This window comes from Callionymus lyra, chromosome 14, assembly GCF_982586985.1.
Source record: "Callionymus lyra chromosome 14, fCalLyr1.hap1.1, whole genome shotgun sequence".
Classification (NCBI taxonomy): Eukaryota; Metazoa; Chordata; class Actinopteri; order Syngnathiformes; family Callionymidae; genus Callionymus; species Callionymus lyra.
In genome coordinates this window covers 22,461,706-22,478,010 of record NC_141831.1, presented here as the reverse complement: position 1 = coordinate 22,478,010, position 16,305 = coordinate 22,461,706, and the positions used below count along the sequence as shown (strand labels likewise).

Below are 16,305 nucleotides of genomic sequence, written 5' to 3'. Positions count from 1 at the left end.
ATAAACTGTGATACAACTAAAACGACACAATCTTTGATTTTATGATTAATGGCTGAAATAGTTTCCAATAGGCCTGGTGGCACATAATTAAGTTCAATTGAGGGCTTTGTGTTTGGTTGTTTATTGTGTCTTGGAACAAAGCTCAGGTGACTCCTAAAGGTCAAAACACTCACATGACAATCTCAATCCCGCTGCCATTTGTCACGCTGTGTAGGTCATACCTCTCCCGGCCTTCTCTAGATCATGATAATAGTCGTGTAAAATAAATGAATATCAATCAATTTGAAGAACAGTGAGCAAACACGGCAGCAGCAACAAAGACGTTCGTGCAGCAGAACATTTCTACACCAGGATTATCACAGTTAAACCTCTGTTTGCCAGATGTTCCCTAGTAGAGGTCAGAGGTCACCGACAGCTGCTGAAACCCGTCAACTGTTGACCTTATAATTGTGCTGCGGTGTTTCTCTTTCAGTCGCTTTTGAGCAAGACAGTTGTGAAGTATTCTAAGCTCATAGAATGGAAACAGATTCTGCCCTCTACAGGTTTTTAACGTTGAACCATCTGAACGACTCTGGTCAGACCACTTGTGATTTAAATACAAGATCTTATTTTATATTAAATAGAATAAAGGACAGACACGTATGATCTTTTTTCACAACAACAATCAACATCTAACTCAATTTAGTATTAGATTAAGGTCTAAAATAGTGATGGGTCGACGAGGCTTCATGAAACAGCTGATGAGGTACCATTTTGCAATGTCTTTATTTTGAAAGTCCACTAGATGGCACTATGTGCGTTATAACCTTTGTTTCTAATTCAACAAAACTTGGCATCATTTAAAAGAGAGCTCCATTTAGTGGCCTTTCAAAATGAAGACACAGTATCATGATACCCCATCAACTGTTTCATGAAACCTCATCACCCAAACATATATTTTTTTATCTTTAAAGAACTTTCCAACCATCATTTTTATTGAAATCCATTTTCCTTATTGCATTATTTTAACCTTTCTGATTAAAATGTATTCCCTGTTTGTTTTTTTTTACATTAACACATTGTATTTATTATTTTTTCAAATTGTATTTATTAAACTATTTCTAATAGTCAACTTCATTATGATCACATTATTGTAAAATGTATTTCACTTCCTTGTCACAATTTTTTGCTCACAATATTGCACTTGTTTTTATGAAGATTAAATATTAAGAACTAACTTTGTATTTTATTATAATATCTCTTTTACTTATTTGTACATTTTTACACAGTTTATGTCATTCAACGTATTTATTTTGTATACATAGAATAATTACACTTTTCTAGCTGGTGCCAGATGACAATAAGATACAATTAATTTAAAAAAATGAATTAATTGAAATATTCATGTGTAGATCTAAGAGGAATAAATAAATAAAAACGGTGTTGGTTTAGATAAATACACATTTTAAAACAAATCAAATACATATTACAAACGCAGTGAGGTATCGTTTGGCAGTGGTAAGTACCTGTGCTGGTGTGCTGGATCAAGTGCTATCATCCCTACAGCAGCAACTGTGCTTCAGTGACTAGTAATGAACTAGTTTATTACAGTCTATGACAGCACACACCCAGATGAAAGGGTCTAAAAGACGCATTTTTGACTCGCTGCTACAAATGTAGGTCTTTAGATGTATTTATAGAAAATCCGCCTCTGCTGAATCAAGAAACCGCAGCTGCCAGGGATATGTAACAGTAAGAAACTTTTATATCCCGTGAACTGGGAAATATTGTCCTAATTCTCTGACCTAATTCTACGGCGAGGCTCTGATCACAACAACATGAAAGGTCTTCTTTATCTCCGGATGAGAGCGCCGAAGACAGCGGGGCAGAAGAAGGTGTCGACAAGTGAGCCGCGGAGGGAGATTAACATTCAGCCTGACATCAGTAATATTCGGAATAATGTTATTTTCAGACCGAAGAGAGCCGGAGACTTAAGAACAGATTCTTATCCTGAGAGCAGACGAGTGTAATGAGAGGAGTGCAGGTGGAGATTTACGGATTTACCGGAGTGATGTTTCATCAACGCTGTGATCTTTGACACCTCTTCACATCCCAAATCCTGCGTCATGGTTACTCTTAAAACATGGATGGGTTGGACCTGATCCATAGCTCTGCTTGTCTACGCTCTCCTCTCCCATTCAACAGCTCAATTTTTTTTTATTTCAATCCCAATAATTCATATCTTGTTGACGGCATCATTGAAACTATTGAACATCATTGCAGCACGTGCATGACAAAAAAATACTGAATCGCATTCCTCGAAATTAACCTTTTTATTCAGTTTGAAATGAATTAGGATTCACTTTAATGTCATATTCTACAATATTTATTTAGCACACTATATAAGCTAGCATAGCTTTTTACATTTTGTATTATTATTGACTCTATAAAGTCATAAATGTCATTTTTTATTGTTTTTATTTGTGTCCCGTATTGCTTCTGAAATGTGTATATTTACATTTACAGCTATAATATCTGCTACCAAGGTTCTCATGAAAGGTTAAACTTGTGTATCATCTCCAACACGACACACACACGCACACACACACTAAACAAAGGCCATCTGTGAGTTGTTTATTGTCCTGTTGCTCCGGGTGGCCTTGCCCACTCTGAGCCGTGTGCTGGACACTGACGGCTCACTGCATATATTGGATTATAGGAGGGATTTTCTGCCAGGATTAGGCCACTGGGCTGGAGGCAGCATGGGGGCTGTGTGAGCCTGTAACATCACAGGGTATTGTGTGTGTGTGTGTGTGTGTGTGTGTGTGAGAGGAGGCATGTGTGTGTGATCCCAACGTGTCTCTGGAGGAGCACCGGGACCAGCAGCTCATCCCTGGCCGGCGCTGGACGGACCTTCAAACATGAACCTGTTCTGCTTCACGCTGGTAAGACAGAGATTTCGGTGATTTTTGATCAGTTCCTTAAAAGAGTCGTACTTTCATGTGCTTACGCCGTGATGGTTGTTCTGGTGTTTTTATTGGGATCATAATTTAAAAAACATATCAAATCCTTATGTAGCCTTGCTAAGCTAACTTGCTGCAAATCAATCAACCATTTTTTAAACAACCCTAAATTAAATAATATTTATGTTACTCAAGTTAAATATACGTTGTATTGAATTGTCTTTATTATGAATTTTATGGAAAGTACAAACATGAAACTGCAAGTTTGATGTAAGTAAATTTTTAATATACACGTGATTGATTGTTTCTTTATGTACATGCTTTTAGTAAACTTGTAGAATTTATTGACATTTATTTGTTTTGAATAGTGGCAATTTTAAAAGCTATTAGCAATTAGCTTTAAACGTTAGCTTTGTGTATGTAGCATTCTGGCAACTTCCGCCTGTTCGTTTATACTTTTCCTTGTAAAGTGACTTTAAAAGCAATTTTATTCCAAAGAAACGACAATAGCCTTGGATATATTTTTGTGTTCATTTTAAAGTAACATTTAGTGGTTTTAAATGAGCAAGTATGTCCGTTGATTAACTGATCAGCAAAAGGCAATTTATATAAGTTTAATTTAGCTTTGTAATTTTTATTCATCAATAAAAGTTTATGTTGAAGTTTTATCTATTTTTGCCACATTTATTGAACTTTCAATGAAGCGAAACTAATGCACGTTTTTCTATCTAACTATAGGAAGATGAAGACAACTGACAGATAATAACTTAACTGCTCCCATATTTGATACTGAAATGAACAGGATTGTAACAGTATTGATTGTAAACATAAAATAAATACATTTTAAATTGGGTTTTTAACAACGTTAGTAATCCTTGTCTTGAAATATTGTGGCTCGCCCTGCAGAACTGAACCTGTCAGACACATAGGATAATATGAAGCATTCATTTATAAGTGGCTGTTTGAGACCAAATTCTGTTTGTCTTTCACACCTTCTATCAAACTCTGTCATATCTTCTATCAAACTCGCTCACATCTACTATCAAACTCTCTCACATCTACTATCAAACTCTCTCACACCTTCTATTAAACTCCCTCACATCTACTATCAAACTCTCTCACACCTTCTATTAAACTCCCTCACATCTACTATCAAACTCTCTCACATCTTCTATCAAATTCTCACATCTACTATTAAACTCTCTCACACCTTTGATCAAACTCTCTCACACCTTCTATCAAACTCTCTCACACCTTCTATTAAACTCCCTCACATCTACTATCAAACTCTCTCACATCTTCTATCAAACTCTCACATCTACTATTAAACTCTCTCACACCTTTGATCAAACTCTCTCACATCTTCTATCAAACTCTCTCACACCTTCTATCAAACTCTCTCACACCTTCTTTCAAACTGTCTCACATATTCTATCAAACTCTCTCACATCTACTATCAAAATATATTACATCTTCTATCAAACTCTCACATCTTCTATCAAACTCTCTCACATCTACTATTAAACTCTCTCACACCGTCTATCAAACTCGCTCACATCTTCTATTAAACTCTCTCACACCTTCTATCAAACTCTCTCACACCTTCTATCAAACTCTCTCACATCTTCTATCTAACTCTCTCACATCTACTATCAAACTCTCTCACACCTTCTTTCAAACTCTCTCACATCTCCTTTCAAACTCTCTCACATCTACTATCAAACTCTCTCACATCTACTATCAAACTCTCTCACACCTTCTTTCAAACTCTCTCACATCTCCTTTCAAACTCTCTCACATCTACTATCAAACTCTCTCACACCTTCTATCAAACTCTCATATCTTCTATCAAACACTCACATCTTCTATCAAACTCTCTCACGCCTTCTTTCAAACTCTCTCACACCTTCTTTCAAACTCTCTCACATCTTCTATCAAACTCTCTCACATCTTCTTTCAAACTCTCACATCTTCTAGCAAACTCTCTCACACCTTCTATTAAAATCTCTCGTCTTCTATAAAAACTCACTCACACCATCTATCGTTTAAACTCTCACACCTTCTATCAAACTCTCTCACACCTTCTATCAAACTCTCACATCTTCTATAAAAACCCACTCACACTATCTATCAAACTCTCACACCTTCTATCAAACTCTCTCACACCTTCTATCAAACTCTCTCACACCTTCTATCAAACTCTCTCAACAGAGCTGTTTCAGAGTTTAAAAGTCAAACATCTTGTATCAACACCAACTAAAGCCAGTTATTAAGGAAACTATCCTGCCCAGAGATGTCCGATCTTGCCTGAGGCCTTACATGAAAACAAATTCTATAATTGGTCTGATATGTTTTGAGCTAAAGACTCCTGACTGGGGTTCCCTGAGGTAAGTCGGCCTGCACAGCAGGAACTGTCTTGCCAAGGGTTGTGGCGTGTCACCAATCCTTTTGGTGACCTTTAAAATCGGATTTCTCTCTGCTCTTCGGCCAGGGAGTCATTTTGTGGCCTGAGCATGGTCTGTCTGGTCTTCAAATAAATATAGAAAACTGTCTGGACAAATGTAGTAAATTATAACAAAGGTTACACTTGCATAACACACACGGTCATCTCTTGTGACAGCTCTAGACTCAGACCAGCAGGATCAATGGACAGATTTCCAGAGGTCAAGTTTGTGTCCTAATTTGCTCCTGCAATCTAGACTTTAAAGATTTGTACCAGGTGTGTTTATCTTGTTTTACAACATGGTGGGAAGAACAAAAATAAGTAAATTTACTTACCCATTACAAATCAGCTGTAATAGTGATCATTTATGAATAATATCACAAGTGTGATGTGTATTTGTTTGTTGTCTCCTCCTTGCCATGCCACAAGTTACGTCTATATATCCTACTTTTGTCGAATGTATTCCAACAAGTAGTAGTTTGCGGGTACAATCAAACAGTTTCTCTCTTGACAATCACTTTAGACATGCTTTTATTACAAACCTTTTCACAATTAGCCTCCGCTTCCTGATGTAGTTTGTCTATTGGGGCTGCCGTAGTTCCTCCTAGCAGACGTGCATTGACTTTTTTTTTACCAAACCAAAATCGACAAAACAAACCAACAAATACAGGAAACCATCAAAATGTGTTCACCAATTCGATTATTCTTGCAGGACGGCTCCACAGAAAGCGTTTATGAACCAGCGAATGATCCAAATTTAAAAGAACGTAAGTCCAAGTGTCATAGAAGTCCTCTTCTGAGACGAAAACCAGAGTGGGCCAACTCAGATCCTTCCATTAACTGTGTAAGTTTGAGTAGTTCTGATTGTTTACATGTTCGGTAAAATGTTGCTTTTTTTCGCACAGAACCAACTCCAGAGTCCAGTCAGGCCCAAAGGCAGCAACAGGAGGTACTGTATGTTCATCTTATTCTCATTAACAATAAAAGATCATGACATGTTATCTATAACATTTTAGATCGTGTGCACCTTCAACATCGCTGGACTTTGAGACGTTAGGTCAGTAGATTCAAAACAAAGTTTACTAGACTCATATCAGTGAGTGTTTTCAAGTTGACTTGCATCTTTCAGAAGTACACGACAATCATGTCTGCTGGGTGTCATGTGGGGAAAGAGAGTCGTCACACCGCAGACAGACCAGAGGTAGAGAAGCATGTTCAAGCCATATAAACCAACATTAGTGTGTTTAATATTGTGTTGCATGTGTGCGTGTCCTGCAGAAACACGCGAGTCTCCATGTCAAAGCGGGATCGTGATCCGTGAGAGGAGGAAAACAGATCTACAGTCCAGGGTTAGTCTCAACACTTGTAATCAATACACTTTTATTTCATTTATTTTGCCTAAATCTGTGATGTGAAACCTGCTTACCACAAGAACGGTTGTGTCATTTAAGGGTTTAATTCCTAGGACTGAATAAACAGGGCAAGGTGTCAAACTTTTACATGTATCTGAGTCATTGTGGCCTGATTTTCTGGGACTCCTGTGTTGTTCTCAGTGTTGTTATCTTGATCTTTTTATTATATCTTTTTGAGTATTTTTCTTTGATTGTTTAATGTTTTTTTTAACCGTGGTCTAGAAAAGCGCTCTATAAATATAAATTACTTACTTACTTATTTACTTACTTAACTTGAGTGGAAACACTGCCACCCGTGGCTGGAGGTTGTAACTACATTATTTGACATTTGCTTTTTGGTTCTTTAATTCATTTATATCATAGTTTGTTTCCACTATTTCAACTGGTTTAAAAGTTTATTCTTTGATTAAATTACTTAAGATAATGTTACTTAAAAAATACGATATTTAAAAAAAAAAGCCTTTCAGACATTAATAATCAATAGAAGAGAAATTATAGGAATGAAAATGACTGCTTTCAAGGGCTTGAGTCATCTCTCTGGTTCCAGCAAGTCGAGTCGCCAGTGAGCTGCAGGGAAATCAAACTTTCAATTTTGATCAGGTCTATCAGAGTCAGTCTCCGCGACATCTCTGCCGGTGAGATATTACCTTAATTGACACAGAGTTTATTGGCAGCCAACTGAAATAATAATGTTAGCTAAAAAAGATGAGACACAGGTTAAAAAGTACATCGCCAACGTGCCAATGATTCCAATTTTCAAAGACCGGGTCACTTTGAACTTCTGATTGGAATTGAAGTGAGTTTGAACTGTTGTAAACAGAAGGGCAGGCGTGTGTAAAAAAAATCAACAAGACAAATGGCGATTGTTTGCCACGCTAAGCAGTTGTAATCCCTGTTGGCTCTGCGTGACTTCCTGTCATGGTACCTGGCACACCTCAAATGTCAGTGCACGTGACTGACACATGACCCAACAGTTTGTTTTTCCACCCCCAAGTGGAAATATTGACACAAAAAGGCGTGTGACAGAAGATCGAAGCAGGAAAAAGGAGCCACACATTCAGGAAGCAGAGATAACGTGAGGCCGGGCGTCCAGTGTCAGCCAAATCAGATCCACTGGTCACTTTAATCTGCTTCATAATCTCTAATCTCCGTCATAAAGCCCCTTTATACCTGAACAACAGGATTTACTGTTTGTCAACACGGTTAAACACTCGACACCGGTCATCTGCCTCTCATCTCTCGAGGCACCCGAGCAGATCTCGGGGGGCCAAGAGGAGCCACCAGTGGCAGGTTATATAGCAGGTTCTGGGAGCATTAATGTGATTAAAAGATTATCTTGATGTCTCCTCGTGAAGGTTCTGTCAGGATAATTTAGTTGATTAAGAGTTTAGGATTACCAGTATCTTGGGAAAACTTTCCAACACAGGTGCTGGGGGGGGGGGGGGGGTCAGGCACAAAGTCAGAGTAAAACACTTACATTTTCAATTTAACAGGAAGGTTAAAGGACGATGCCAGATACACTCTTTTCATTCCTTAGTATTGCTGCTTTCATACTTTTTATTGTAGGTTAGTTCGTGTCAAACTCATTTTACACAAGGTCGCGGGCCAAACAAATATATACAGTTGTTACTATTTATTACTATTTTTTTTTTTTAACTCCCACATTGAAGGAAATTCACAAAGATATGACATTTTCATCTTCCACTTGTGGAAGTAAACATTTAATAAGAATGATTATTTAAACTGCACTGACTTGCAAACTCAATATTGCATATAAGGAGCCATCCCTATAAACATTCTACTTAGTAACGGTAACTTGAACGCTTTGCCGCCCAGCCAACCAATCACAGTTGATCTGCCATTTAAATTGATCACCAGTTTTAACATTGATATTAATGACAAGGAACTTTGCTCTTCCTGATTGAATCTTGCTACAATATACAGTACAATGTGCAAAAAAATAAATATTATTCTGATTGTGACAGTATTTTCACACTCATCACAAATTCCTTTCCCTGGACACGACTTTTATTCTTATTGGAAGTTTCTGTTTGAATGTTGACATCGATGGTATTTATTCCTTATCTTATCTTAAATACTAGCATCTTAGTAGATCAGCCACATGAACATTACACTGCGTGGATGTTGAGCGAACCATCCAGCAAATAAAATGACCAAAAACATTCCTATGCTGTGTTTACAACACTGGCGATGAAAGTTTCTGATTCTGGTTCTAAATGTTTCACTCGTCACTACAAAAACAATAAACAATAACTAAATAAACAACTGAGAAAAATCTCTAAACTTATGAAAATGTTGTCACAACATGATCTGGAGCTTGTAATCCATGCGTTTGTGTCTTCTTGGCTGGACTATTGTAACAGTTTATTTTCATGTCTAAACAAGAAGGATCTGTCTCGCCTGCAGTTGATTCAGAACTCTGCAGAATTCTGACCCGCTCAAGTAGAAGAACTCACATTTCTCCAATCCTTAAAACTCTTCACTGGCTTCCAGTTTCTTTCAGGATCAACTTTAAAATTCTGGTTCTTACTTTCAGGCTCCTACTTACATCACTGATCCAGCCTTACACCCCAGCTCGGGCTCTGAGGTCTGTGGATCAGAATCTACTGATGGTTCCTCGCACACGGTTCAGGACCAGAGGAGAGAAATCCTTCCAGGCTGTTGCTCCTAAGCTTTGGAACGATCTTCCTCTCTCTTTGCGCTTGATGGATCTACTGACTCCTTTAAGAAACATCTTAAGACGTTATTATTTGTTCAGGCTTTTCCTTGATTTTCTGGAACTCCTGTTGTGTTCTCAGTTTTATTTTGATCTTTAAAATATATACTTTATTGAGTATTGTTTTGATTGTTTAAGTGCTTTGTGACCCTGGTCTGGAAAAGCGCTATACAAATAAAAATGACTTACTTACTTACTTACAGGGAGCAGCTGACACACCTGAGTCGCCACAAACAACCACAAGGCTAAAGAAGCTGCACAACCTCGTGCAGGCGAGGAAGACACGACAGCGAGGAGCAGAAAAAGTAGTGAAGAGAAAGACGGATGGTAACAACACGAAAGTGTGTGTATTCAGAATTCTTGTCTTTTTAATCACAAATCGTGTTTTCTTACTCAGACGCGAGCGGCAACTCTGTGTTGACCTGCATAGGTCTGGGGAGGAACTCGGACAAGAGCGAGTCGTCTTCCTCCGATCTGGACGAGAAGCTCTCTGAGAATCCGTGTGGAACTCTGGGTTGGAGTCCACGGCTGGACGAGCGTCTGTGGAGCCCGTTCGACCGCTCGCAGCCCCCGACCAGCCTCTCGCACACCTGTCACCTGCCGCCGCACCAGCTCCGCCTCCTCAGCGGCGACCTGACGCTTCCTCGCGCCACAGAGTGGGACAAATTCCAGCGAATGATTTCGGAGCTCGACGGGAAACAGGGAGATCGTCGAGCTCCGCAAATGATCCGCTCCATCACCGACCTGCACTGTTACCAAAACACAGTAAGAGACTTTCACACTTCATTTTATCTGAGCATAAGGAAGTCTCATATTATATAGTGTTGATAATTAGCATACTTTGGATTAGCATTTAGCACTATCCACCCACTTTCCCGCTTAAAAATGGAACAATATTTCACTCTATTATGGCTTCTCAAACAAAAGTCATTAAAGGCAGATTTGTTCTTTATTATTCCATAAAAAAAAGTTGCTTCAATTAAAAAAAAAAAACAGGCTTTCAATAAAAACGTGTTCAAGCCCTTTTTTTTTTACTGAAAATATATATTTTCATTTGAATAAAAAAACAATAAATTGGAAATACAATTTTTAATCACATTTTTTTTTTTTTTTATTCAAAAAAAATAATATATATATATATATATATATATATTTTATTGGTGATATTTGTTTGACTGAAGCTTTCTTTTTTTGATGGAATAATAAAAAAAAAAAAGCCATTCTGCCATAAAAAGTTACATACAGTGTAAACATAATTCCATATTATCTATTTATTATCTTAAACTGGAGCTGGCTGAGGATTTATTTATTCATATAACATATTTCATATGTATATACTTATATATATATATATATTATATATATAATAAATTATATGTATATGAGTATTGTTTTGATTGTTTAAGCGCTTTGTGACCCTGGTCTGGAAAAGCGCTATACAAATAAAAATGACTTACTTACTTACTTACTTACTTAATTGATTCAGACAATGTTGACTAATCATGTCACGACAAAACCGACATAGTCAACAATTCCAAAAAGCTTGAGCAGTTGATAAACTCAGTTAAGAGCTATGTTGTTATATCATGTTTCAAGCCTGTATCGTAAAGAGTTGGTGAAGCGTTTGACCTTAGGACTCTGAGGGGTCGCAGGGGTCAGGCTGTGTCGCAGCAGAGGTCAGCCCGTTGAGTAAAAATCTGCAAGCTCAGCAGAAGTTGAGCCTTTCATGTTGCTGTAAAAAACTGAAACTCTTATTTGACGTGACATTTATACACGAGAAATACTCGCAGCTGGTCACGGATATTTGTTGTTACTTTAAACCGTGGCGTCAGTTTGCTGACAGTCAACGTCGGGATCAGAGCCAAACATCAGTAGAACAGATGTTTCCGCGGCGAGATAAGCGGCCAATAAACAAGAGTAGAGGCGGGAAAAGCGAGAGTTCATTTGGTGCCATTTGTAAAATAGAGATTTATCTAATAAAAATATGCTGAGCCTGCAAAAAATGTATTTAAATACATTTTTCTTCCCTTAACTAATAAAAACCGCTATATTTTTAATGTATTATAATAGTTTTTTCAGCTCTGACCTCATTCCAGATCATTACCATCAACAATGCTTGTATTGACACGTTAATACCATCTGTCACCAAACACACATTTTAATCTCCTCTCAACCCAAACAGTCGACGAGATTCGGCAGATTTGAAGCCTCCAGAGAACACCAGGCCATGACACCGCAGGACAAAGAAGACTCGGTAGGTCGCCTCAAACCTGGGCTCCATCTAGGGACTCGCTAGCATCACCGTCTCTGTGATCGCAGAACCTCGCCACGTCCTCGCCGAGGCTGAAGAGGAGCGAGATGGACGACTCGTCGCCGGCTGAGAGGCGCGTCGAGGCCACTCCGGAGAAACCGCCGACTGCCGTCACAGTATGTCACGCACGCTACAAAGCTTCTGTTAATACAAACCACTTGAAATCTCACAGTTCTGCAGACACAGCTGTCAGCCCCGCACCTGTTCTGTCATACCTGCTCCATTAATCAACCGCCGTGTCTTGACAGACAGCGGTGAAATTAGCATGGAGAGTGAGAGCGAGAGTGACAGGCAGGAAACAAGAGTGTTCGCCGCAATAACATCTGAAGTGGTTTCTAGTGGACCATACATTTATAGAAGAAGAATATTGATGTTTATTGACATGTAGAAGTCACATTTTGTATCTAAATACAATACAAACGAAATTAATCAGTGATTGACAAAGAGTTATATTTAAAATGTTAAATGTTTTTTATTGAAATATTATTTTAAGCATTTTAAGCACTTTGTTGGGTTCTTAATAATTGATTTCAATTATTTTTATATTATAAGTTCGCCTTTTTTATGTATAATTTTAAATTGAAAGCTATGAAACGTTTTTATAATAATTTTAATTTTTTCAGTATGAACATCATTTTTTACACATAGAGATGGATATTTTAATCAAAAATGATTAATAAATACTTTTCAAAATTCAATATTTTTCTATATAAGAAGCCCTTTAATTTCAATGTATAAAAGTGAGTATAATAGCGCCACCTTACCAGACTAATCCAATCGAGCACTGAGCCATTCGCTCAAATTTTTAACCAAGTGGTCAAAGAAACTTTAATTCCAAATTGCTGAAATCTTGCCAGTACTTCTACGTCGTCACGTCATCCGTGCATCGAATGACGTCCGATCAAGTAGCTCGGTACTCTTTTGGTAATGCCTGGTGGTTATGCCAACATACATTGAATTTAAAAGGCTAAGAATTTAAAATATTGAATTTATTAACTGTTTTAGAATAACTTGAATTAGAGAATCACACTAAGTGTGAAAAAAACATTAATTTCAAAATAAATAAATAAACCTTTCAATATGCAAATTATTTATTAAATTGAAAACCCCAAACAATTGTGAGGACAAAAAACAAATTTTAAATGTTAAATTCAACCATTCTATATTCTGATGCCACTGAACTCACTGACAGGAAGGAAAACCTCTTAGCTTGATAGTACTTGACCTCCTGGTCGGTCTACGAGTTAGTCCGCGTTTGACCAGTAGGTGGACGTAATCCGCGATGAGTCGATTACGTTAAGAAGCTTGACACAGTGGTGGTCTGTCGATGTACTCGGTGAAGACCACCTGTGGTGAAGACGGCACTTCCTGTCCGTCAGGAAATAGGAAGTAGCTGCTCTTTGCAGAATGAGAAACTTTTATTGCCAGTGTTGTAAACACAAAATAGGATTTTTTTGTGGTGTCAGAATAAACGAGTGAAAATAATACTTCACACAAAACAAGCAATAAGAAGCCTGAACAAGCACCGAGGCAGCCATTGTTGTTGTCATTCACTATCACAAGTCTTTATCCACTATGACAAAAGCAGGACTCGAGTAAACACCAGACACACTCCAAGTTTGGAAAGTGCTCTCAGGGAAACCAGGAAGTTAAAAGCTGAGCGCAGGTAAACGAGGATTATCGCACAACTCTCAGCTATTAAAAGGCAACACTTGGAGGATTAAGTATTTGGCCTCCTGAAGGAGACGTGCCAGCGTAAACTGGGATCCTTCCTCGCCAGGAGAATCAAACGCGGTCCTGACTCAGCTCTCGCTGGTTTGCACGCCTGTAGCGAGCGATAACACACAACAGTGAAGGACAAGAGAAAATGCAAGTCTGTGTTTTCAGGGGGAGAAGAGGGAGGACGATCGAGGCAGGCCACCGATGAAAACACACAAGCTGTCTTGCAAGAGCCTGGAAAGTCTGTACAGCCTCCGCAGTGGACAGAGCTCCTCCAGTAAGTCTCTGACCTCGGACACAACAGCAGCTGTTGAATTATTCATCTGTGCCTTTGTAATCTGTCGGCTCCTAATGTGCAGCAGAGTTCACTCCCAGTGACTCTCGACTGATGTTCTTCTTATTGACTCGCTCATCGTATTCTAGTAATGAGCTGTTTGTCTGCCGGTCTGCAGGCGGCGTCACCAGTGGCTGCTCCAGCAACAGAGACAGTCTGAGGCTGGAGGACGAGCCGCTCTACGCCCGGCAGTCCTGCAGCAGAGCCAGAGTTCACACCGACTTCATGCCCAGTCCCTACGACACAGAGTCTCTCAAGCTCAAGGTGCCCCCCTGCTGTCCAACTCAGCTTACTGCATCCATCATGTTTCAAATGATAAAAAAGTTAATTAAAAAGCAGAGTTCTAATGTTCATTAACTTATAAATGTTATCCTTTTTATTTATTGACTATTTAACTAATATTAAGTGCTTGATTTTGAACTTAAAATACAAGTTTTATATCTGTCGAAAAATCAAAATCAAAAAATCCCAACAAAAAAACGTTAATGGAAATAACATTGTTTAAAAATATAGCTTGTTTTTCAAGCATCATACTTGAAAAAAAGATTAATACTATAATAGACAAAACAACAATGATTTGAGAATACTTCCTAAAACAACCTTCCAGAGCAATATTCTAAGTATGTTATATTATCTCTTTTTAGACAAAACTGTTTTGATGACACACTAGTGAAGTGAAGCATTTGAACAGGACTGGTATCTTAGTCCTACAGACTTTTGATAAAGAATAATATTATATTATATCATATCTAAGAAGACACAAACCAAACTTTGTTTTTCAATTCATCAACAATTCTCTATAGAGACTCATTGTTTTTCCTTCAGCGGAGAAATTTGCTGAGGTACTTACTAGGGGTTAAGGCAAACAACGATACACTTCAATTTTGAAATATTTTTATACATGATACAATATTGATATTTAACTGTATCAATTTTTGATTTGCTAAGGAAATCTTTTTTTTTCATTTGTTTATCCAAAAATTCTTAGAAATACTTGTATTTCTTCTCTTTTGAAATACAAATATACAGAATATATGTATTTATTGTTTACAATTTTCCTACAGTAAAATGATATATCAATATATCATTGTTTCTAAGTGTCTAGACATTATGTCTCCACACTCTTGCCAATACACACCCCTGGTACTTTCCACTGCACACCAGAAACCTCAGATTATGACCTCAGCTTGAATGTTCACTGCATGGATATGATTCACCGTGTTGGAAATGTCACTTGATGCTGTGTAAGAAGCAGGATTTGGCAACTGATCTGAGGTGAGAGTAACAAGAGTGAAACCTTCCTGCAGGTGGGGGATGTCATTGACATCATCGCTAAGCCCCCCATGGGAACATGGACCGGCATTCTCCACAACAAAGTGGGGAGTTTCAAGTTCATCTACGTGGATGTGCTCACGGAAACAAGTCCTGAGGGGGTTCAACCCTCCATAGCTACACACAAATGTAAATCCACCGTCCAAGAGGTGCTCAAGAGGCTGAGTCTGGAGGTATTTCATGTCGGATCATCCTCACCTGAGGCCTTCAAACTGAGCAGGGTCTTCTTTAATCCTCACACCAGGACTACTCGTCGTCGCTTCAGATGAACGGCTTCCAAACCGTGGACGACCTGATGAGTCTCGGGGAGGACAACCTGACGGAGCTGGAGGTGACTGACCCGGAGCACCGACAGCGTCTGCTGGCCGCCGTCCACTCCCTGCAGAAACTCAGCTGTGAGAGACGCACCACACCTGGACGCTCACCCCGAGACCTCCGGCCAACACGCTCACTTGCACAATCAATCATTCAACAGTCACATTTCATAGTAGAAAGGAAAGACAGCTATTAAAAAACCTTTTCCAACTTCTGTCATTTCCATGGTTCAGCAACAATACAGCTACTTTATGGTACAACAGTGACCCCTGCTGGACAACATTGCAACCGCAGCAGATACATTGTATTCTGAATAATAACTAAAATAAGAGGTGTTTTTTTAAATGCATAAATGTAGATTTAAAAATGTGTTTTATTTGCTCTTTGCAGCAACATGTCCTTCTGAGGACCAGCAGACGACCCGTGACGTGAACAGTGGACCAAGAGACTCTGGGTGTCTAATGGCGTCTGACAGTGTAGAGGACTCACAAGTCCAGTCTTCGCTCTCCGTCCCTGCTGAGACCTCCTGAGAGATATTTGAGATGAACTACTGCTGCTTCACCTCCTGGTGTTAACTGGACTTTGAATGCTGCTTGTCATGAACATCAATACTGTCAATACTGAAAGACTTTTAGTTATTTTGTTGTAAGAAAATGTGATTTACACCAATAATAAACAGAGTGATTTTAACATTTATTTCTCTCAAGTGGTTGTTTCCTGTAATGCACATGTTCGTAGCATTATTTGAGTGAAGAAATGA

General features: G+C 38.5%; 1 protein-coding gene across 1 annotated transcript; it reads left to right on the top strand.

The window, feature by feature from the left end:
* Positions 1-2,845: 2,845 nt before the first annotated feature.
* samsn1b (SAM domain, SH3 domain and nuclear localisation signals 1b) lies at positions 2,846-16,098 on the top strand. The gene is made up of 14 exons (XM_087807404.1): positions 2,846-2,924; positions 6,098-6,229; positions 6,291-6,334; positions 6,402-6,442; positions 6,664-6,734; positions 9,738-9,861; positions 9,932-10,299; positions 11,717-11,788; positions 11,854-11,961; positions 13,733-13,841; positions 14,017-14,162; positions 15,206-15,403; positions 15,475-15,625; positions 15,936-16,098. The coding sequence occupies exons 1-14, from the start codon at positions 2,901-2,903 to the stop codon at positions 16,073-16,075; spliced, it is 1,728 nt and encodes a 575-aa protein (XP_087663530.1). The 5' UTR covers positions 2,846-2,900; the 3' UTR covers positions 16,076-16,098.
* The last annotated feature ends 207 nt before the right edge of the window (positions 16,099-16,305 follow it).

Coding starts and splice junctions, on each gene's coding strand:
- samsn1b (XM_087807404.1), top strand. CDS start 2,901: ATGAACCTGTTCTGCTTCACGCTG. Junction 6,335..6,401: donor CCCAAAGGCAGCAACAGGAG/GTACTGTATGTT, acceptor ATAACATTTTAG/ATCGTGTGCACCTTCAACAT. Junction 15,404..15,474: donor TCAAGAGGCTGAGTCTGGAG/GTATTTCATGTC, acceptor TCCTCACACCAG/GACTACTCGTCGTCGCTTCA.